This window comes from Ceratotherium simum, chromosome 21 (assembly GCF_057802395.1).
Source record: "Ceratotherium simum simum isolate JZ-2026a chromosome 21, ASM5780239v1, whole genome shotgun sequence".
In the NCBI taxonomy this organism is placed as follows: domain Eukaryota; kingdom Metazoa; phylum Chordata; class Mammalia; order Perissodactyla; family Rhinocerotidae; genus Ceratotherium; species Ceratotherium simum.
In genome coordinates, this window is record NC_141920.1 from 12,174,592 (window position 1) to 12,198,693 (window position 24,102).

Below are 24,102 nucleotides of genomic sequence, written 5' to 3' on the forward strand. Positions count from 1 at the left end.
GTGCCACTCGGGATCCATTCTCCCTGTCCTACCAGGACTCCATTTTGTCCAGGCTGACGCTCTGCTCAGCAAAACTCCGTTTCCCAGCCTCCTTTGCAGCCAGCAGCGGCCTGAGAAGATTCTGCTGTATATTTGCCAGCGTCCCTGTCGCTCCAGTGCCACCTGTCATCACGCGTGCAGAGTTTTATTCTGGTAGAGAAATCTCTCTCTGAACCCGGGTCTATCTAAGGTGGGAAAGGGGCTGACGCGCCCCAGCTGCACCGGCTCCTGCCCGATGCCGGCCAGCCCTGGGGCGTGTGGTGGGGCTGCCCAGGTATGGGTGGGTCCTGGTGTGACTGACCCTCCCCCCTTCCTTCTTGGGCTGGGGGCGGGATGGGGTAAACTGCAGGGCTGGAAGGAACTAAGTCTTGCCTCCCCGCCAGAAGGCCCGGGCCTGGGGTCAGGACAGGCTCCTCTGCCTGGTTTCGATTTCTATTACGTGCGTGTGTTTTTTGTTTGCCCTGTTGGACAAGCAGCTTTGGATGCCTTCTGGAAGTATGAGGGTATCACTACACTGATGCTCAAGACTTCCCACAGACGCCGCCACCTCCTCCCCTCAGAGGCTCCTGCCGCTGTGCGGATTCAGAGCCTGGGGGACAGACCGGTGTGTCCCTGGGTTCACAGTCAGGCAAAGGCCCACCAGGGGCTGGTCTGCAGTCCCGGCGGCAGGAGACCAGCCGGCCCAGCGAGCCCCGGGAAGATGGGTCCTTAGCACCCGTGAGGAAAAGCAGCCGTGGCCGGCTGGAGGCTGGGCCCATCCGCTCAGCCTCACCAAGGGCAGGCAGGAATGAGGCCCAGGCCTCCTGCTCCAGAGCCCACACTCCCCCCACTGACCACTGCGCTCTGCGGCAACGTCTGCTGCTCGTCCGGAGTGGGGTAGGTAATGACACGGAGCCGAGTCCAGGAGTGTGTGCCCCATGCGTTTGCAAAGCCACCTGAACGAAAACACACCGACTGCCTCTGATTCAGCAGCATTCGTTTTTATTTCTAAATAAGTACCCAGTGACTAAATTCCTGTTTTCATCCATTTGTGAAATCTTTAAAGAGCCCAGTGAGATGGAGCAGGGGCTCCAGCATAGCAGCCACAGGTCCCCCATCGCTGACCCACCTTCCCCCCCAGTCAGAAGCCCCACCAAGAAGAGCAGCACACCGTTTCTCGGGACCAGGACCTAACAAATGCCTCTCACAGCTTACTTGGGGGAGGACAAAAGAATAAGCCCGACCTTCCCAATGGTCCTTAAATCAAAAAGCAGTACTTAAAAAAATCCTTCATTTTTACAAAGAAAATTACTCAAAAAAATACAAGATTCTGATTAAGCTTGAGAACAAATCAAGCTTTGCAGGAGCTGCACTGGAGAAAATGTCACAGCCTTTGGTAAGCCCCGAAGGAACCGAAGAACCGCGGCTGTGCGGCGAGAAGGCGCCTTCCCGACCTGGCCCGTGCGCCGCCCGCGGTTCCTTGGAGCGGGGCTGCAGCTGCGAGAGGAGGGAGCGCCGGGAACTCGAGGGTGGGCTCCCGGGAGCGCAGGCCCACAGGGCTGACAGGTGGCCCTTCTCTGTTGACCACCCATCGGCACATTCCCCGTCCAAGCACACGGCCACAGGGTCCCGCAGCTGCGCTCACACGCGCTCAGCTCTGCGCCTGCACCCAGGCGAGCTCAGGCAGAGCCTGGGAGAAGACCAGCTCCCTGGGAAGAAAGGCCAAGTCTTTTTTTTCCCTCTGGGAAAAAATGGGGCCAGCCAGGGGACATTAGAAAGTCTTTCTCCTTTTGTAACTTGGCCAATGACAACGGAAGTCCCTGAATACGTAACCCATTTGTGTGGGAAATGGCAGGAGCTTACACGGACGGGAGTGTGGCTGCTGCTTCCCTCGAAGCCTTCACTCTGATTGTGGTGTTTTCATCTACAGCATATTGCCTGGGGCTTTGGAGACCGGGTTCCTGGTAGAACAACTTTTAATGTTCTAGCTGCTGTATCAGGAACATTTCAGATTTGGTTTCCCCACCTACCAGCCAACAGGAGAAACACATACCTGCATTCTGGAGGGAATGGGGAAGGATCCGGGGACCCTCTCTCTGTTTCACATTTCAAGTCCTAATCAATGGCAGCTCACTGCTGCTGAGAGGCCTCCTCACACCTGACTCAGGGACCAGTTCTAAGAGCAGATCCACCCCAGGCCATGCCTGCACCTTTGACGGCTGTGACTTGGCTGAGGAGAAGCCAGCCACCACCCTGCCCCACCCTCCCTCTCCACACCAAAGCAGAAGTGGGATCCTGGCTGTGGCCACCCCGCTGAGGACCTCGCCAAATGTGCGGGCCCCTGTGAGAATGTGGACCTGGGACCTCGTGAGCCCAAGTCTTGCGGATGGCAACGTGAACGTGGGTTTTGGAGAGACAGATACACACTCACCAATCTTTCCGCATTTCATTGCACACAAAGGAATCTGCAGGCATACTGGGGCCTCCCTGGGCTGACATGGGGTACTCAGGAGCTGCCAGCATTCTGGGCCAGGCCCTGCCACTTGGCCTCACATCAGCTGTGACCGGGCCGGCATTCCCACTGTGAAAGAGGTGGCTGGTCTGGGGGTGGGAGGGTTTCAGTTCTGCCCCTGAGTGTCTGAGCACCAGACGCAACTGAGCCCCCTTCCACCTGGCCTTGGCCCAGCCCAGCCCAAACTTAATCTCTGGGGACCTAGGAAAAGCCAGCTTCTTTCCTGGTAAGGCCTCACACTCCAAGCCCCAGGGTATGGTTGTTCCCAGGGGTCCTACAACGACAGGGCTGCAGGGGAAGCCTTGAGGTGTGGGGCTGGCTGCCGCACGGCCCCCCCGCTGCCCAAGACAGGCATGTCTTCTGAGTTCACCGGCTAACCAGCCAGCTTCCCCAAGGCACTCGCTGACCTCACAGCCTTCACCTCACTCTGAAGTATCCCCTTCTCTACGTGCTGTTGCTCTCCTGTCCCATGGCCTAGACCTAAAAGAAAGTAAATATGCGGGAAGTGACAGTTACGCTGGATATCTTTTTATCTTCTAGGCATTTATTACCCAAGCTAGAATTATTAGGTATGCTAAAGGTAGACAGCAGCAATTTTTGATTCTCAGGCAAAGACATTTAAAAAAATCCGCCAGAAAAATATATCTCTATGGGCTTTTGCCTATTCCAAAGGTGAACAGCAGAGACTGCTGGAGAACAGATACCCTCTCCCCAGGGGAATGCTCTCCCAGGCTGCTAACCCCTCACTCAGCCAGCAGGGGGCAGAAGAGGCTCACAGGAGATCCAGGCTGGTGCTGGTTCCAGCCAGGAAAGGTGCCCACCGCCCCCAGGCCAAGTCTTGGGGACCTTCCACCAAGCCCCCAGGTGCTTCTCTACGACAGTGTTGATTTCAGGTCTCAGGTAACAGTGGGAGGCCAGGTGGGACCTGGTGACAAGGGGCAGTGTGAATTGAGAAGATCCTGTTTTCATTGCTTATCTATGAACTCAGCCAAAAAAATTTTTTTCTGGCAAGCTATTGAGTTTGCAATGCAACTTACACCTCTGAGATCAGACCCTGAATCTCAGAGGAGAAAGTAAATTATGTAGACAAAGGCCCCTCCCTCTTTGACCTCTTCTCTTACTTTTCCACTAAAAGGAAATAGGAAATGGCGGAGACCAGGATTATGCATGGCATTATTCCTCCAGTGGGGATGTCAGGTACAGTAAAATAATCCTGTTTGGCTCAAATTATGGGGTTAAGGTAAGAGATTACAGAAAAAAAAATGATCATATTTTAGCTCTACTAAGTACAAATTTACTTTTCATGCGTAAAAAGGAAACTGCATGCTTCCTGCCTGACTGGCCTCACACTAACACTTCTGGGCAAAGGGAAGGCGTGTGGGCAGGGGCCTGGCCTCGTGGGCTGGGCACACACATCCTGGAGCGTCCTGAGTCAGTGCTTCCCGACACCCAGAGCCACGCTCCCTGAGGCAGAAGAGATAGAAACGTACTTGCTGCCAGCCCAGGGACCACCACAGAGAACCAAGGACATGCCCATGATGAATTAAACCAGCCCAGAGGGTGCCAAGTCCCAAGGCTCCAGCCGGGACCCTGAGCCACACAAGGGAACAGCCGTAGCCCACAGCTGGGCAAAGGCAAGCAGGTACGAGGCTTGTCCAAGGGCCAGTGAGGAGTGGATGCGCAAGTCAGCAACTCCATTTCACCTGGACATGATGGGCAGCTGCTCACCCCGAGATGGCCCAGGGGCCAGGACCATGGGGATGGCCCGGTGTGTGAGTGTCAGAGAAAAAGCGTGTGCACACACTCTGGGAACGAACGAGTCCTGGGGTGGCAGTGGCTGCTCGGGGATTGCAGGCAATGTTCCGGAGGCCACTGGCGTCCTGGGTGGGGGAGGGTAGCAGGGGAGGGGCGTGGGGCACAGCTGCTCTGGTGAGCTGGGACCCTGGCCTGGGGGACAAATGGGACCCAAGACAGTAGAGACTGGGGAGAGGGAGAGAGGAAATGCTCATCAGCGGTGAAGGCGGCAGCAGGCACACGGCGGGCAGACCCCGTGGAGCCCAGGAAAAGGGGCCTCTGGACAAACGAGGACCGCCGACTAGGGAACTGAGGTGAGGGAGGCGCCTGCCAGGCTCTTACAACGTTGTAAAAGTGCATGAATTTAAACTGAATTCAGACAGCGGCTGCAGGCCCGCATAAAACTTGTACCTCTAGCTTCCCCCTCTAGAGGGCGCTCTGACCCCACAGAACAGGCTCCTTCATCCCCAAACCCCAGGGACGCAGCTTCCAATGGGTCTGTGCCCTCGTGCTCAGTACCAGTGGAAACACTCACAGTGTTCCCAGAGAAGGGCAGGAGCTGCCTGCCACCCAGGGAGACAGCCTGCCAGATGCCCGTCAGAAGTCACGAAGAGAAAGGTCACTCAGTTTTTCTTCCTCGGAGTGCAGGCAACATCATAAAGGGGAGTGTGCGCTTTTCACGATTTCTGAGCCTGCCACTTCAGAACTGCTGCTGCTGAGGCCGGAGGCACCTTGATGACGCAAAGGAACACGGCAGTCAGACACCCAGGCCAGCAGGGACAGCCCGGCCTCAGCAGGTGGCTCGTGGGGTCGCAAATGGCAGAAACTTCGAAACAATGCTCCCTGAGCACACCCGGTCACGGCAGGCTCCACAGCAGCACTTCTCCTCTCAGGAGAGGAATGTCTTGACAGGTGACTGCTGGCCTCAGCTGCAGAGGCAGAAGGAAACATTTACCTGACAGGTGGTCCCTCCAATCTCGGGCTGAGGAGCAACTGCGAGCAGAGGGCCGGCTCAGCGAGGAACGTGGAGATGACGCGTTTCAGAAGCAGCCGCTGGCTCCAAAGGCCTAGGAAGTTCGAGTTACAAAGCCTCACCTTGCCTTCATCTGCCCTGGAGGCCAAACGCATGCGCCTCTGGGGGCCTTTGCTGGGGGTCTGTCCTGGGAGCCTTGGCGAGGCCGGGTGGCAGCGTGGCGGCCCTGCCTGCCCAGAGGCCACAGCACCTGCTCAGTCACAGTAGCTCCTGCTCGTCGTCCTCGGAGCCAGAGGGGCCCTGGCGCACCTCCTCGTACCACTTGTTGGTGAGGGTTTTCATCTGGATGCGCCCGTGGTGGAGGTCCTGGGGCAGGAGACACAAGCAAGCTCTCGTCAGTGGGTGGGGGTGGGTCAGGGTCAGGGCCGAGGAAGGGACAGGGAGCGGCTTTGTTAACTTGTGGGGGAGATGGGAGGCAGGGTGCGTGACCACCGGCGATTTCACAGTGTAAACCGACTAACTCCAGCTGGGATTGTTCTTTGTGGGGGCGGGGGTGGCACTCAGAAACAGAGAGGAGGCAGGACGGTGTGATGTAAGGAACGGCCTCTGGAATCAGACACACTCGGGCTCTGCTCCTAGCTTTGCCATGTATTGGCTGTGTGACCTTGGGGGTTACTTCACCTCTCTGGGCCCCAGTCTCCCTAGCCATCAAGTGAGATAAGAGCTGCATCTACTGCATGGGTTGTTGGGAGAATGAAACAAAGCAATCGTGAAAAATGTTTGGCGCGACACCTGGCTTATAGTAAGAGCTCACGGGCTGAGAGCGACCCCTGAAGGAGGGAAAACGGGGCTCAGAAACAAGGGGGGGCAGCAGCCGGAAGAACCCCGCCCGCCCCCCCAAAGCCTGCATGAAGCAGGATGAGTTTTAGCAAAGCAGGTCCAAGGTGGTCCCTGTGAGACTGTCACCCAGAGGCCAGGAGGGTTGGAATGAGAGCCCTGAGGCTTGGACCACTGCCTGAGGCCCTGGCACATCTGAAATTCCTCAGCTCAGATTCCGTAGCTGATCAGTGTCCCGAGTCTATCATCCAGGAAAACCAAACTGTGTTAACAAGTTTATTATAAAACTCGCACTAAAGATGGCAGCAAAGGGAAGACAGCAGATGCCCAGGGCCACAGCATATCCAGCCCGCGAGCCGGGGAGGGAGGGAAAGCTGAGCGGGAGGCAGTGGCCTGGCTGCCCTCCCCCACCCCCCAACCATAGCAGGTGGGCCTTCCCTGCCCACTGCAGGTCCTGAGGGAGGAAGGCGAGGGACCCCTGGCCGTGTGGCGCCCGCTGGCCCATGCCCCACCTCCTGGGTCAGCCGCCGTGTGAAGAAGGGGTTCAGGTACTTGGCGTCTAGCCACAGGAAGCCTTTGAGGTCCTGCCGCCGGATGTAGTGGGCTTCATACTCCTCCTCGGTGAGCTCCGACAAGTGTTCCGACTCCACGGTGTTGCCCTGCGGGGGAAGGCAGGCAGCCGTGGGGTGGGCAGCTGGCACCTCCCTGGAAGCCCCACACCACGCAGCCTACCTAGCCGCCCTCTGCCCTGGCCACCCGAGTCCCCAACCCTAACTGCGCTTTCAGATCAGTGCAGGGCGTCTGTGGGCAGCAAAGGGCCTCCTGGGAGCCGCAGGGAGGCGGGAAGGTCTGTAAAAACATGACGGACACCCAGCAATAAATGCGAGTTGTGAATAAATGAGAAGTTCGGGGCTGGAGCTGGAGCTTGGTTTTTAGAGCCTTCAGGTGATGCTAAGGTGCAGCCAGGCCTGGGACCTGCCGCTCTGGCTGTCTCATCACCAGCAACTGAACAAGGGAGGCTCCTTCCGCCATCTGTGCCTGCGGCCGCACTGGCCATGGTTCGGCTCTGGGCAGGCGCCCGCCAGTCACATCAGTGCAGCAGGGGAGGGGACAATCCCAGCGGGAACTGGAGAGGGATGAAGAGAACGACCAGCCAGGGCAGGTCAGGAGGGGACGTAGGTCCCAGGTTCACCGGATCTGTCAGCCCCGCTCCAGGCCCCAGGCCCAGAACAGCCCTCCCCTCTGCAGGGACGACCTGCAGGAATTGAATGCAGCCGTTGCTGCGCTGCCAGAGGAGCTGCTCCGAAGTCCGAGTCAGCTGGGCTTCCGCCCGGAGCCCCTGCAGGAGGTGCAGGGGTAGAAGGTGGTAGAGAGTGCGGGGGGAGGGCATTTTGATGCTGTGTGAAGCAGTGGTTCTCAAACTCTGGCCTGCATTAGAATCGCCTTGAGGGCTTGTGATCCACAAACTACTGGGCCCACGAGGCCCACTCAGAGTTCCTGATTCAGCAGGTCTGGGACAGGGCGCCAAAATCTGCATTTCTAACAAGTTTCCAGTGATGCTGCTGGTCCAGGGACCTCACCTTGAGGAGCGCTGATGGAGAGTGTGGGGTGAAGAGCGCAGGCTCTGGGGTCTGTGTGACCTCAGCTGTGTGATTTGGCCTCTCCGTGCCTCAGTGCTCTCATCTGCAGAATGGGGAGGACGAGAGCATCTGCTTCCTGCAGGTTATCAGGGCGACCTGAGAGTCAAGGAGAGCTCTGGCACAGTGCCTACGCCACGGAAAACATTCCCTAAAGAGCAGCTATTCTTCCTCTGAGCAAACATCCTGGCTCCCCCTGAGCCAACTGTGGCTGCAGGACCAGCAGCCGCAGCAGCACCTGGCAACTTGTAAGCAATGCAAATTCCTTCCGGCCCCACCCAGACCTGTAAGCCCCTGGAGCCCTCCACTGATTCTGACACCCACTAAAAGGTTTGAGAACCTATGCTAGAGCTTTCGTTAAAAACAGACAAGGAAGTTGGCGGATGGGTCTGGGGACAAGGGCCGCTGGGAGTGAGAGAAGTTCTGCTGAGCCAGCCCAGCCAAGGTCCTCTGAAGGTTTCCTCCCCGCAGCGCAGCCCTGGCTGAGAGGCCCGGCGCAGGGACTGGAGGCCAAGCTCCACCCGACCTGGACTCTCAGTGTGAGAAGCGGGCCGTCCCCTGTCCCTGTCTCCTGGTGATACCGGCTCAAGACAAAGTTGACATAAGGGAAGCCATATTGTAAAAAAGAAACCCTACTGGGCAGAAGACCCCCTCCCTAGGGCGGTAACACTGGTTGAGAATTTCTGTGCCTTCCATGACTGATGAAAGTTACTGGTGGCCTCCAATAAGGGAACTAGAAAAAGATGCATTTCCAGAAATGGGGGTAGGGGTGCAGGAAGGTGGGACGAGAGGCCAGGGCGGCCTCTGCAACTGTGAGAGAGCCTAGCTCAGCACAGGGTCCTGAGGTGAACAGAGGGCGAGGCAGGCACCACCACAGCTGACTCAGATGGGGCAGGTGCCGGGGCAGGAGGGGGGCCTGGAGAAGGCAGAGGTGGGCAGCGTTTGGGGGCCTCAGGCTCACTACAGCTGGGCCCTGGGCACCTCCAGCCCCCAAATCATGCCCTGCTCTGTCCTCGGTGGAGGGCCCCTCTCTCATGGCCCTCAAAGCCACTGTAAGCACCTTCCTCCCCTCAAGCCCCAACAGAAGGCTTCTGGTAAATACTGGGGAATGATGTGACTTTGAAACCTCCCAGTCCCACGCCCCAATGGGAGGTGCAGCTGCTAGCAGCAGAGGAGTGCTGCTGGGCGAGTCCGACACGGGTGCACACTCCCAGTCCATGGCTTCTGCGGCTTCACCAGGTCAGAGGCTGGCAGCCAGCCCACCCCAAAGAGCCGTGCTTCAGAACTCGAGTTCAACTTCCTTCTCAGGTCGTGCCACTGGCACCTGTGTGCGTGCGTGCATATGTGTGTGTGTGTGTGCGCGTGCATGTGTGCACAGGTCCTGAGTATCCTCAAATCCAGTCTCATTTCCCCAATCTCCCAGCAGTGGGTGGGGACCAACCCTCTGCTCCCAGCCCAGGCCCACGCAGCACGCACCATCTTCTCCGTCTTGCTGAGGTTGACGTCCTTTTTGTTCCTGCGGCGCGCCTTGGCGTCCTCGATGTCCATGAGGCGGATGAGGGGCATGGTGCTGCCGCCCAGCAGCAGGATGGTGAAGAGCACGATGATGATTGTGGTGGTGCCGATGAGCTGCCGCTTCTCCATGGGCTCCAGGTCCAGGTGCAGGCTCAGGGCGTAGGGGATGGCCCCCCGCAGGCCTGAGGGGACAGTGAAGGAAGTAAGAGGAGAGACAGGGAAGAGGCAGCACTGACCCAGTTCTCTGGGGATCTGGGCAAGGCCCAGCATCGTGGCCAGTCGAACATTCTAACAGACCCACAGGAGAATGCAAACACATCCTATGAGCCTCTGGGGTGTGAGAGAAGCAGGCTGCAGAGAAGCTGGGCCCAGGGGGAAGCTCACCTCCATTCCCACTTCACAGTGTGGTTGAGTAGATCAGATGAGGTGACCTGTCCAGGTTATGAAGCACCGAGTGTGTGTGTGTAAGGACTTATCAAGCCCAATGCTCACCTTTTAGAAATATGACAGCTAGTGTTGACCAAGCCCTCCCCGTGTGTGCGCCAGGCCCTGTGCTAAGTGCTCTGCATGCACAAGCTCATTTGATCTTCACAGGAAACCCTGTAGAGCAGGTCCTATTATTCTCCACAATATAGAGAGGAGGAACCGAGACTGACAGAATGAAGCGGCGTCCCAGGGCCACACAGCTTTACAGGCAACAGCACAGAATGCAAGTTGTCCAACGCCCCATGGATCTGAAGGTGCGGCCCCTGTGTAGCTCCTGGCAGCACCGACAGGCTCGGGGCTGCTCCGGTGGTGGCCAGAGGCTGTTGGGAACTGCATCATGGCCTCTTCCTTACTTCCTATTTTGGTCCCCTACGAGGCTGCTGGCTGGACTGAGGCACATGCACTGAGCTGGGAAAAAACATTTTCTAAGAAATGTCCTGGCTTGCCTAGAGCCATATAGAGGGGACCAGGCGGTCCTACCCTGCCCTTGGGGAGTTCTCAGAGCATAGGGAGGAGAGACACTAAAAGAGGACTTGTGAGAGGGGGAGTGCCAGAAGGAGAAGGGAGGGCGAGGCAGAGCACACAGCGACAGGATCTGACCCAGACATGGAGGCCGAAGCATCACAGCAGGATGGAGGTCTGATCGCTGCAGCAGTCCAGAGCCCGGAGGGGGCCGGGGGAGGAGAGATGGGAATGGAACTGAGACACAAGGTTTGGAAGCAACAGGTCACAGGGGTGAGCAGGAGGCAGGGTGATCAGGGAAGGAAAGCACACAGAGGATGCCCAGGTCTTTGGTGGGTGGGCTGTCCTAGGAGGCTGTGCTGTGCAATGGTCTGGGACCGGGGTCTGGAGTCGACCTGGGTTCACCCCCTGGCCCCCTTTCCCCTGGGCCTCCCATGCTGGGGTGTGTGACTCAACTCAACCTCTCAACCTCAACATGAGGGACTAGAAACAGGGCCTGCCACGTCAGTGACCCGAGGATGAAACGCCTGGGCAAAGAACAGTGTGGGCACACAGCAAACACTAAGTTAGCCACACCTCTGTCATAATACACATTCTTGTCTTCTGTGGAAGGGGGTGCTGGCAAAAAAGCAAGTTGGGCAGGAAGGTGAGTTCAGTCCTAGACAACGAGATCGCAATGTCTCCACGACATCCAAAGAGGGTTGAGACACAGGAGTCTGGATCTCAGAGGAAAGGTCTGGGCCACAGGAAACAGCTTTGGGAATGTGGGAACTAGGTGGAAGTCGAGGCCACAGGACAGCTGAGCTTGTGAGAACACAAGGGCAGGAGCAGGTCTGGGGCCGAGTCTGAGCAAGCCAATACTTGAAGGGTCAGTAAAGGAGGAGGGGGAGCCAGACGGAAGCCTGAGGAGACCCCAAAGGGAAAGGAGGGAAACCATGAACACGGCCCAGAGGCCACGGGAAGAGAGGGAGGGGGTTTCCAGTCAGAAGGCAGGTCAGTGGGAGGAAGGAGCCCAAAGCTGAGGAGGTGGGTGGACCGAGGGCTAACCAGTGTCACCAGGTCTGGCTGCAGGAGGTGGCTGGTGACCCTGGCAAGGCCAAGTCCAGCCTGTGGACAGGAGGTGAGGAAGTAGAGAAAATGGGCAAGGACAGCCCACTCAAAGAGGTCTGGCCGTGATGAGAGGAGACACGGAAGCAGCTGGAGGGGATGTGGGGTAGGGATTTTGGTTGAAGTTGTTGGATTTTGCTGGGAAAGACGAGAATCTTCGACTGTTCCTAAATGATGATGGGAGAAACCAGTAGAGACAGAGGTTGATGGTCCAGGAAAGAGAGGGTGGAAATCAATGGAGGGAGGACTTGGGATGGCCTGGGAGAGAACACCCAGGACCAACAGCCCTCACTGTCGAAAATATCCCCCACCCTGCTTCCCCATAGAGATCTCATCACGCCCTTCTCTCCCGAATAGCTCACATAACTTTATAAAATATCTGATACATTTCTTTTTCTTTTTCTTTTTTTTGGTGAGGAAAATTGGCCCTGAGCTAAAATCTGTGCCCATCTTCCTCTATTTTTTTTTTTTTTTGTAGGTGGGATGCGACCACAGCATGGCTTGCATGAGCAGTGCGTAGGTCTGCACCCGGGATCTGAACCTGCAAACCCTGGGCCGCTGAAGTGAAACACATGAACTTAACCACTATGCCACCAGGCAGGCCCCTCTGATACATTTCTTAGATTTTCAAGACTATGGGTCAACTACTTTACAAAAACATTTTTCTTCATTCACAAAAAAGACTGAGAAAAAAAGTTTCTCTCACTATACATACATACATACATACATACATATAGCTCTCACACACATATGTATATATTTTAAAGGAGGCCTTTTGAAAGAGAAATCTGTGAGAAATTTACAGTATGCTACTGGATAGAAAACAGCTTATAAAGCATATTATTCTACCCTGACCCACACCAAAATATTTTAATTATAATATTTAAATAAGAAAGCACAAAGAACCAGCTGTATCACTCCAAAATAAATTCAAAGATGCCTAAGGAGGGGCCGGCTCCGTGGCGTAGCAGTTAGGTGCACGCGCTCCGCTGCTGGCGGCCTGGGCGCGCACCGATGCACCACTTGTCAGGCCATCTGTGGTGGCGTCCCACATAAAGTGGACAAAGATGGGCACGGATGTTAGCTCAGGGCCAGTCTTCCTCAGCAAAAAGAGGAGGATTGGCACGGATGTTAGCTCACGGCTGATCTTCCTCACAAAAAAAAAAAAAAAAAGATGCCTAAGGATCCAGTTCTTTAGGAGCCAAAGATTTATGAAATCACTTTCATCCTTTAAAAAGTAGAGGAATATGACTGAACAGCAACTGAAATGTTCAAATAAACTATCAGAACTTAGTGACTGAATGAGAAAAATATTCAAATCTAGCTTGTAGTACAAAAAAGTTTAACCTTTAACCTTTTTTATTTTCAGCCCCTTATTACATCAGCCTAGTACGCACTCAGGTGAGAGCTGCCCCACGCACACCTTGGCCTGGGCTGCCCTGTCTGTTCAGGAAAGAAAGTGGACGGAGGGAGGGCCGATGCTGGCTCTGCCTCTTGCGGTCCTAGCAAGTCCTCTGGTCCTGAGCCTGAGCTTCCTCCTCTACAGAGCAGTCATGTAGCACCCGTTTCACAGGCTGCGGCGAGGGCCTCGCTCAGGGCCTGGATTACCGTAGGCGCCTGTTAAACGGGAGCTTGTATGATTTCTGGCTTAGGAGGCACACTTGTTTTCAAAGGGCTCTAGCAGATAGCCATGTGTTCTCTGCCCGGTGTGTGCTTTTATAAGAGGTATTTTCCCTCCACTGTCCGTTCAAGATTGGACTTACCACTAAACCACATGATGAACATCATCTTCGGTGTGATTTTATGATCACGGAAGAAATTCAGGAGGTAGGAAAGAGGGAAAATGTTCAGCGCTCTGCCAAACAGTACAAGCACCTGTTAACAGTAACAAACTAAGTTTTAGACGGAAACCTCTGGTTCTTCAAGTTGAAGCTTGTCGAAGCTACCCAGACCTTGAGACACACCCTCTGTAAGTGCAGCATTCCCTCGGTCACAAAAGACGTGACTAACACAATGCTAGTCAGAGGCCCAGCAGGCATGTTGCCGTAGATGCCAGTTTCTACGTGTCTGGGAAAGGACAAAGCTTTGTACATCACGTTTCTGTAGTCAGAAAGAGAGGACTAATTAGGTGTCAATGACGGCTTTAGCAATGACAGGAGAACAAAACTGAATGCCAGGAAGCCGTGCAGAAATATCCAGAGATTAATTTAAGGGCAACCTAACTCCTCCAAAGGTGCTCCACCATGGGAGGGGCCTGCGCTAATCCTTCTCACTGGGCCAGCTCTGGAGGGACAGACAAGGTGTTCCTGCCTCTCCCCTGGGGGCCCCACTCCTCAGGGAAAAGAGGGAAGACTGAGAAGGGCCTACCACGCATGTAAATACTGCTCTCTGAGCAAAAGGAATACATAGGTAGGCTCTAAAAGGAGGTCACACACACCCTGCCTAGCTCGTTGCTTCTATGGCTTTTGGTTCTTAACCATCTTAACCATCTCCAAAGGCATGTCGATCTTAACAAAATACAGCTTTATGTAAAGTTTAAATCTCATCTAAGTGGATACTCAGAACTACTTATTAATTCACTTCCATTTTTTTCATCTTGGTTCTCAGCATCACCAACTAGAAAAGAGTAATATACGCATGTACATTCTGTAGGCTCTAAGTTTACTCTTGTAACAAGCATGGATTGAACGTGCTTTGGACTGTGTGCCTTGGATGGTCAAGTTAACAATAATGGCTCCCAATCATCCAATGTTTATATGCCGGACAATGTGCTAAGCATTTTATATGCATTATCTTGTTAAATTTAGATCCCTGCCATGGTCTTATGAAGTAGTTATTACTGTCTCCATTTTAGAGACAAGGGAATGGAGACATAGGGAAGTTAAGTAACTGGTCCAAGTTGACCCAGGCAGGAAGTGGTGGGGCTAAGTCTCAAAACTGGTTCAGTCCCCAAAGCCCATGCCCTTGACCACTGAGTGAGTCTAAGGTCACCCATCTGAATGTAGAACAGGCCGCCTCCCGGAGTGGCAGGGCGAGCCTGACTAGACACTCAGGGGAAACTCAGTTACCATCCCAGGGCATCCTCTCACTTTCCTCTTCCTCCCAACCCACAGCTGAGATGGTCACCTCCCTTTTTGACCCAGCAAAATCCAATCTTCGATTCCCACGCTTGCGTTTCAGGTTTGACCAAATGTGGCCCCCTTTACCCAGTGACCACACTAAAGACTATCATACTTTCTGAAAAGACTCGCTGCTGTTCTCTTGTCCTAAAACCTGACTTTGGAGGACAGATAACAGTGACAAAAGCAACATGCTCTTGCCGACTGAGAGGTGGAAGCACCCAGACTGGAGGGAGAAACATCTTTTCCCTCAGGGTTCCTTATCTTCTCTGTGTCTCAGTTTCCCCACATGCCAAACAAGTAGGCCTCACTGGTTTGCACATGGTGGGTGACTGTGCTAAAAAAAAAAAAAGTCTGCCTCTCAACAGCTGTGTTTTGTTAAGCGAAGTAGGTAATAAAAGTTAACTGAAGATGAATTATCATAATTCAACAACAATAAGGTGTGCTTAAGTGCCTTAAATTAACAGAGGATCTAAAAAGACAACAGAGAGATCAAGTTAGGGCTCAGAGCCTGAGTCAGCAGGAGGGCCTCCGGGAGAGCAGCTCACACTGAGGGAACAGAGACACACAGAGGAACCCAGACAAGGGACCTGGGAACACCAGGCTAAAGGCCCAAACATCAGAAGCCATTCATGTCGCTTGGATCAGATGCCTGAGGCAGACGAACCTTTCTTCTAAATGATAAACATTTATTCTCCCCCTACTCCATTCCCCAAAACGATCTGATTCTACAGCAAATGATTAAACTTCTATTTTCTTTTTTTAAAGGTGTATTTTAATTTGTCTGCTACTGCTACCCCCAGTCCAATTATAACAGTTTCCCAAACCTTGATCATAAAAATCACCTGGGATGACTCCTCTGGCTGAATCTCAGGGGAGGTAAGGCCTGGTAACCTTTACTTTAAACAAGTGTCCACGGTCATGCTTATAAATGGACACATTTGAAGAAAACCACAGTAAGAAGCAAGTATATGCATTATAAATTATCCAGAAAAAATAGAAGAAAAAAGGAAAGAAAGAAATCACCCCCAATTCTACAACCATTGTGAACATTTGGCTGTATTTTCTTTTTTCTATACATAAAGGTTTTACATGATTATGATCAATTACATATTCAATTCTGAAATCTGCTTTTACCACCTAACATAAAAACACACAGACTTGTACTTTTTAAAAGAGACCATAACATTCAAGGCCATTTAAAATTTCAAAAGAAGCAAATGGCCTTTTTCAGTGATATTCATTCACTTAATTCCATCCCTTTTCCCTTTATTGTATGTTTGTGATTTTTTAACAAAAGATTAAAAAAAATTTTTTAAACAGAAGAGCGTCTATGTAGCTGTTGACTTTGAACAGTTAACAGTTACATAAATGAATCCAGAACATGTGGTTATTGATCTACAAATAAGTAATTAAATAAAGAACAAGGAAAATACTTACTATGCACCAGATGACAAAGGAAATTTCAAACTTGTGAGGGAAACTAAAAATGGACAGGCCAAGAAATGCAAACACACATGTTTCTGAAACAAACCAAAGAATGGATTATTCAGCCCCAACTATTTTCTTCTAATATAGTACTAAATTGTCAAGCAAGCAAACATTCAGAAGTAAATCAGAATCCAATATAACACTTTGCTTATTTTCTGGAAAATCCTGCAACTAATACCTTGGTGAAACTTGTACTTCGATTCTCTCATTCTTTTCTATCACACAGCAACACGTGCTTGCTATTCAGAATCGCCCAATTTAATGAGTCAACTGTCAAATACTCATGCACATAAATGCTCTCCAACCCGGGAAGATGATAAATATATGAATCTGTCCATTTGCTGAACACTGTGATTAGCAAGGATCCCCACTGAGGCAAAGTGGCAAAAATTCAGAGCAAATGGCTGCAGACACCACATGACTAGCGTGAAAGGGCCCTTTGTTAACTTCCTTGCCAGAGCGGACAAAGCAGAATGATTGACTTCACATATTTAAAGCCGCCACAAGGTTTGGAAGACGGCTTACACCCTGCAGGATTTGCAGGGAGAGAGACATTTCCAACTCTTGGCTCTGCTCCACAAGTCAGAGTCCAACATTCACTCTCGCTGCACAAGCAGTTACTTGTGTATCCCGAGAAAAAGCACCTTATAAATTTCTAGCACTGGGCTCCCTGCTCACCCTGTGACGTCCCACAGGGCAGCCTAATAAACAGGGAGACAAAGACTGTATTTTAAAATAGTTCAACATCATAAAACAGTGTGGCTGTTTTAAAACACTTTAGCAATGTTTTTTCTTCAAACGCATATTCTTCTACAAGTCCACAAGCTGACAGGATACTTACCCTTCTTCTCCTTGAATTTTTTTCTTATCTAATAAATATTTTCGTGATCAGCTCATTTCCAAATCAGCTCATTTAGAACATATTCAGATCTATGTTATGCTTTTCCCTGGCAGCATAAATTCCATTACATGGATGTGTCATGGTTAATTTAACAAATCCTCTGTCAATGGATATTTAGACTGTTTCTATTTCCGATATTACAAGCTACAACAAACAATTTAGCCTGTACACAGGCTAAATTCCTGATGGTAGAACTACTGGGTCAAAGAGCATATGCTTTTTAAATTCAGACTGATGCTGCAAATGACTCTCCAAAAAGATGGCATCAATGTACACAGCCATCAACAGGGCCCATTTTCCATAAAGCCGTGTCAGAAGTGGGTATTATCAAACTTAAGATTTGCCAATCTGATGTGTACCAAATAGAATTTAATAACGTTTTGCTTTACATTCCTTTAATTGAGAGAGTCAGGGTCAGAGTCTTTAGCTATGACTTTTTGAGAGAGGTGCTGTGGAAAAAATACCCACTGGACCAGGAAGAGACAGACCTGGCTTCCAGACTCACTTCTTAGCCATGAGACTATGGGCAAGTCATCTGACTGCTTAGGACCTGAGCCTCCTTGTCTGTGGAATGAAGTCTGCACGGCCTGCCCCTGCCTGCTAGCACACGACAGCGTGGAACTAGTGCTTCAAAATGAGACAAGCCCTGCCGAAATGCTGGGGGAGATGCCAATGATGACAGCTAGGGCACTGCCACTGGGGGCCCAGCGTAAAGGGACAGTGTGAAAGTGGTTCCTTCGCTCCCAGGTATAAACTAGGGAGGAGGTATGTTGGGGGAGTAAGAGCTCAAACTGAAACTGCCTAAAAGAAGCAGCCATCATGGTGTACCCCAGCCCAACAATGACACCTTTAATGCAGAATCTCCCCAAGTTATGTCCTTCAAGATGCTCTTGTTGGGGCCAGCCCCGTGGCTTAGCAGTTAAGTGCGCGTGCTCTGCTACCAGCGGCCCGGGTTCAGATCCCGGGCACGCACTGATGCACTGCTTGTCCGGCCATGCTGAGGCAGCGTCCCACATACAGCAATTAGAAGGATGTGCAACTATGACATACAACTATCTACTGGGGCTTTGGGGAGAAACAGGGAAAAAAAGGAGGAGGATTGGCAATAGATGTTAGCTCGGGGGGGGGGTCTTCCTCAGCAAAAAGAGGAGGATTGACATGGATATTGGCTCAGGGCTGATCTTCCTCACACACACACAAAAAAGATGCTCTTGTGAATAAAGGGTTCTGTGGACACATTTGAGAAATGCTGTAATCATATCCCTCTCTCAGAAATTCACAATGCACGTGGGCTGAAGAGTCTTGCAGTTCATAAACTTGTTAAACTTTATTTACCCCAGGATTTTTCAAACTCTTTTTTGACTTTGGAGTCTTTTTTCACCTAACCCTCATCAATACAGGTTCCAAGGAATACATTTTTGGAAATGTCACTTGAATACATCAAAAATGTATGAGTCTCCAAAATGTTCATAATTAGTAGTTCTCATTATTTTTGGTCTTAAAATTGTAGCCATCACGTGTTCCATTTATTAGGTTTACTTTATGGAATTTGAAAGCCAGAGTAACAAACAAAATATAAAGGGGTGCAGTTTCTGGCTCTGAGGAATTCTGCTGCCTCTTCTTTTTTTTGTGTGTGTGTGAGAGGAAGATCAGCCCCGAGCTAACATCCGTGCTAATCCTCCCTTTTGCTGAGGAAGACCGGCTCTGCGCTAACATCTACTGCCAATCCTCCTCCTTTCTTTCCCCAAAGTCCCAGTAGGTAGTTGCATGTCTTAGTTGCACATCCTTCTAGCTGCTGTATGTGGGACGCGGCCTCAGCAGGGCCGGAGAAGCGGTGCGTCAGTGCGCGCCCGGGATCTGAACCCGGGCCGCAAGTAGCAGAGCACACGCACTTAACTGCTAAGCCATGGGGCCGGCCCCTGCTGCCTCTTCTGCCAAAGAAAATCTCAACTGACGCCTAAAACAGGGCAAGGGAGAATGATCTGCTCTGGGTAGGCCCGTGGGGAACCACACAGAGGGGAACTCACCACACAAGAAGGCCACGGTCCGGAGGGTTTGCTGCATGAGGATCTGGGTGACCGGGGACAGGTTATGGTGTGTGTAGTGAGACATCACGATGCCTGAGAACAGGATGGCCATGATGCCTAGAGAGGGACAAAGGCGCAAAGCGCACAGACATGAACAGAGCAGAAAAGCACCTGCCACGTGATACACAAATAACATCTCACACTTCCTATAAAGCCCTGGAACCTACAGCATTAGCTGTTTTAAGAAAAAGGAGGGCCGGCCCCGTGGCGTAGCGGTTAAGTGCACCGCTTGTCAGGCCATGCTGTGGCGGCATCCCACATCAAGTGGACGAAGATGGGCACGGATGTTAGCTCAGAGCTAGTCTTCCTCAGCAAAAAGAAGAGGATTGGCATGGATGTTAGCTCAGGGCTGATCTTCCTCACAAAAAAAAAAGAAAAAGGAGAGGAGAATAGCACCCGAGGCCTCCCAGAGGCTGCAGAGAAATGCTAACGGCCCCTTCTCTCTGGCAGCTTCATTACTGGCTGGGTGACCTTGGGCCAAGTTTCTTCCTCTTCAAGCCTCAGTTTTCTCATCTGTACAGTGAGACTAAAAGTACCCACTCACAGAACTGTTAGGAGGGTAATGAAGATAAGCCGTGTAAAGTGCCCAGTCCAGGGCCAGGGCTGAACAAGTGTGAGCTGTCACTGCCATCCATGGATATAAGGGGGGCAGGTGAACCACTCTTGAGGCAGAAACAAAACATAAGAATCTGAGTATGGAGAATGGGTGGATTTTGATTTACTTTTTTATACTTTTCCTTAATTTTGAATTTTCCCATAATCACCATGAATTACTCTTATAAAAAGAGAGATGTGTTATTAAAAAAAGTAATGTGTCTCTTCTTTAAAGCTCTCCATGAGAGTCTACCACTTTCGATGCTTACTCAGGATTCGAGGCTCAAGTTCCGTCCACTGCCCCTAATCATTCCCGAAGCACTTTACACAGGTTTCCTCAGTGTCTCCCTAGCTAGACAGCAGAAGAGGGGTCTCTAGTTCATGTCAGGAAGCTGAGACTTTTGGAGTCATTAAATAAGCTGCCAAGATCAATGAACTGCAAGTCAAACATCAGAAGCAAACATTGAACTCGCTTCTGCCATTTTGTAGAAACAGGGATTACTGGCTAACATGCCATTTATCAAAGGGTGAAAATCATAGAATTGCATCAGAGACATTTCAACTGCTAAGCTTGCTCTATACACAATATCCTACAAAATACAGGAAAACCCTACTCTTTGTGGCGCCCAGTAGGCACTTGCTGAGAGACAGCAGTAGCTGGAACATTTTATCTCCTAGTCCTTTTAGGAAATAGCAAATTCCTGTGCTCTTTCATTTTTCCCTACGAAGGAGGCTAGACGGAAATTCCAGCACTGCTGCCCACGGCCACCTGACAAGACTGCAGAAGGGAAAGGAGAGGGCGGGGGACTTCTTTACTCGCTGCTTTACAGCACTGAGGAGGCTCGGGCTCATGAGTCTTCTGAACCGCTGCTCCGCCAGATAAAACACACACGGTGACAAGACCTCCAGGCATCCTCTCAGTTGACGTGTTCCTCTCAGCATGTTCCTGCAGGCGACCAGCCCGAGAGCCTCCCCTTTCTGACTCCGCAACAAAACGCAGGACGTGCAACAGGAGGGGAGAGGCCACACCTCGGGTCTGGAACTCAACCTCAACCTCGCGACTGGGGAGGAGGGCACAGCACAGACACACTTCAGTTTTTATGGAACCGATCTGAAGGCTCTCTCTTCCTCACTTGCTAGAGGTTTCCAGCTTCGGAAGGCTTTGCCTCACCAGTCTGCTTTGAGAAGGGTTGTCAATTCACTGGCAAAGCTGAGACTCGGGAGTTCTTACTGTGAAGTAAAAGTCAACCCCAGAGGAGCTTGAGCCCTGTTTAAGTTGTGACACGAATGGCCTTCCACCCACATCAATGACCCACCCACAGAGAGATGTCACCACAGAGAGATGCATCACAGCCCACCGTCTGACACTAAATAACCACTCAGGAGAGCCAAACGCTCTGGGAAGTCAGATCTGACAGTGGAATGCAGAAGTCCCCTCAGGGCTGAACATCAGGCGAGCCCACTGCCAGAGCCCCACGGACCTTTCCTGCCCCAGGCCCGGCCTGCCTGGGGCTCCTCAACAGGGGGACAGGCTCAGCGCAGAAGCGGTGGGGCTGGCCAGTTTAGTCTGGTGCAACAGGCCAGGGGCTGGAAACTCAAGCTCCTCAGGGGCCAGACAATAAAAATAAAGATAAAGACAAAAAAAAAATAAGTGGGTGAGCGGCACATGGGTGAAGAAGGCACAAGCCCATCTAGAAACTGCTCACAGCAGCCCTGTGGATGGGGGCCTAGTGCTGACTAGTCTTCCTTCTGATTTTTTTGAAAGGTGCTAGAAATCTGTTTCTTATGGGAAATCTCCCAACTTTTAACAATGGCAACGAATTCAAATGTTTAAAGATTTTCTGTATATAAACAAACCCCATCTGGGGGCTAAATTTGGACCATATAAAAATGGGCTCTCTGGCCAATGCACGAGTGAACAGCCAGCCACCACCTTTACTCTGGGTTAGTGTGGGGTTGGGGCTTCTCGCAAGTTCTGGGGACTAACAGAACAAGTCAGGGTCAGCAGTGGGTGCAAAAGCCCAGGGGACAGCTGAAGTGTCTGCCCTACGTGCCGTCCCTAAGCAAAGTTGACTTCACCACCCAGACCATCTCAGCCACTGCAGCTGCCACCAGCACAGGCTGTGAAAATGCTAACGGGGTAAACATTCTAGAGATAAAAGGCATGGGTATTTAAAAAATTGCCCTGTAAGGAAGAATTCCTGACACATTTCCTCCTTTTAGAAGGCAAATTATTTAAGGAAGCAGATAATAGTGCAGCAAACTGCTCAGCCTCTTGGAAGGAAGGAAGAAAGAAAAGAAGAAAGGGAGGGAGGAGGGAGGAAATCCATTTCTAGCCTCAGTTAAATCCATTGTTTTAAACGAAATAAAGGAATAAAGGGATTCAAGTCCAAAAGGCAGAAGTTCAAAGGGTATCATGGTACAATTTCCACTGTATTATACTTTCCTGTGGGTAAAATATGATAGACTTCTTGAAGGCTGAGTCAAACCATAGCCAATAGCCCAATAATAAACATATTTTGCTATAAAACATCCAGACTCAGAGGTATTGAGTAAAACAAGAGATATCTCCACCACACCGCCTGCCCAGAGGTAACTACTACTAACAGTTCGATATGCAGATTGCCAATTCTTTCACTATGCCATTATAAAGTTTATCTATCTTTAAAAAGTAATAAACAGGATCACATTACATACAGGGCATGTATTACCAGCACAGTGATTTTTTTAAAGGCCTCTGACACTTGCCTTTGCAGGTATGACAGGATCCCTACTCCGCCCAAGGCTTACAGAATCCTGTGGGATGGGGTCCTTGCCCCTCTGTCCCAGCCACACTGGTCTTCCCGCTCTTCCCGGAGCGTGCCAAGCTCCCCCACGCCTATCTGCGACCCTTAGCACCTGCTGTTCTCGCAGCTGAACACACCTTCCCTAGATCCTCCGGTGGCTGGCTCCTTCTCACCATGCAGGCCTTAGCTCCGGCACCACGTCTTCAAGAAGCACTTCCTGACCCGATCCCCTGATGCTTCTGCCCCTGGCCCACTCTCTATCACGTTACTCAAATTGTTTTTCTTCATACATTTCTCACCGCCTGAAATTATCGTATGTGTTTGCTTACTTGCTTATTGTCTTTCTTCTGCAGGCAGGAACCTGATCTCGTCTTGTTTACTAATATAGCCCGATACCAAGGATAGTTCTCGGCACAGGGTGGGCATTTAAGAAATCTTTACTGAATGGATGAATGAAGGGTTTTTCAACTTTCTTTCTTAAAATTTAACAATGTATCTTGGAGTTCTCGCCATGGCAGTACAAATAGGTCAAATTCATTTTGTAAGTGGCTGCACAGTACTCCATAGTGATGATGGGGTTCAGGGCAGGCCGCCCCAGGATGTGCCATTCTGGTATGCGGATTATTTCGAGCTGAAGACAATAAAGGCTCAGAAGACTCAGGAATAATATTTGAGCTTCCCCTCCCAAACTGCCTAAAGAATTTCACATAGAAGGCCTGTTCCAGGAAGGAGCCACTCCCATATGTAGCTGCAGTATAATGTAAAATCAGTGCGATAAGAAAGGCACCAACAAGCCTATCTTATCAAAAATTCTGTCTCCCGGGCCACATTCTCTAGGTGGCCCAGTAAAGAGTTGTCTGACAAACACCTGCATTTCCATCTCCACGTGAATTGTCTTCTTCCCCTCTGAAATCCCAAACCACTACCCCACAACACCTTCCTCACCTCTAGCTGAATATACTTAAGCGAGCAACCTAGTCAGAATGATGAGTTGCTCAGTTCCTGACTTTCTCCCATGTCTACATTTTATTAAACTTTGTTTTATTTTCTCCTGCTAACCTGCCTTTTTAATTATTTGGCCAGCCATAAGAACCTTAAGGGAAAGGGTGGGGGGGGATTCTCCCTCTTCCCCAACAGTGAGAACAGACCAAACTGACGTAATCTTTCCCATTACTGACAAACGTTTAGTTGCTTCCAACTTTTCTCTCACAGGCAGTGCTGCAAAGGAATTCCTTGCACGTATGCCTGTGCACCGGAGCGCTGGATGATACACTCCACCTCTGGCCCACATTTTCCCAAGATTTTACAGAAAGTATTATGTTCTGATCAATTGTGCAAACTCATCCTTCAACCCCACAACTTCCATCCTCTGACTCACCTTGACAGAGTGTCGCTCTGCCCCAATCCCCCTCCCTCGGCCCAGAGTTGGCTAAACTGGCCAGGGTGGGGTCTATTCATCTTTGAATCTTTAGAGCCAGAGGGCAAAGTGGCCCTCAAAACTGGCTTGAATGAACAATAGAAATAGTTAGCATTGATAGAATTAGAACAAAGATTCTGAGAATAGCTAACACTTACTTAGTAATAATTAGGGAGACTAATTTGCTGTTGAACCCAGGACACTTGTGGGAGTGAAAAGGGGTGCCATTAATTTATCATGTTGGGGCAAAAGGGAAAAACTGGGGGTGTCAGGGCCAACAAGGACATAGGGTCGCCCTAAGCAATAACATACACTGACGCCTCTGTCAGGACTCTTACTTGCACCAGTTCCCTTTACTTCTCACCA

The 24,102-nt window shown here is 51.2% G+C and overlaps 1 protein-coding gene across 9 annotated transcripts in view; it reads right to left on the reverse strand.

The window, feature by feature from the left end:
• Positions 1–1,003: 1,003 nt before the first annotated feature.
• Positions 1,004–24,102, reverse strand: part of SLC9A8 (solute carrier family 9 member A8) — a 72,693-nt gene continuing 49,594 nt past the window's right edge. For 3 of the 9 annotated variants that reach the window (XM_087445126.1, XM_004430286.3, XM_087445129.1), the window contains 6 exons: positions 18,880–18,996; positions 15,901–15,983; positions 13,105–13,216; positions 9,248–9,468; positions 6,647–6,793; positions 1,004–5,663 (listed from right to left, as the gene is read on the reverse strand). In XM_087445126.1, coding sequence (XP_087301252.1) covers positions 5,556–5,663; positions 6,647–6,793; positions 9,248–9,468; positions 13,105–13,216; positions 15,901–15,983; positions 18,880–18,996 — 788 coding nt within the window. In that variant the 3' untranslated portion in view covers positions 1,004–5,555. Of the gene's footprint in view, positions 5,664–6,646; positions 6,794–7,714; positions 7,871–9,247; positions 9,469–13,104; positions 13,217–15,900; positions 15,984–18,879; positions 18,997–24,102 lie in introns of those variants that run through there. The other 6 variants (XR_015555559.1, XR_015555560.1, XR_015555562.1 and 3 more) reach the window with 6 other exon arrangements.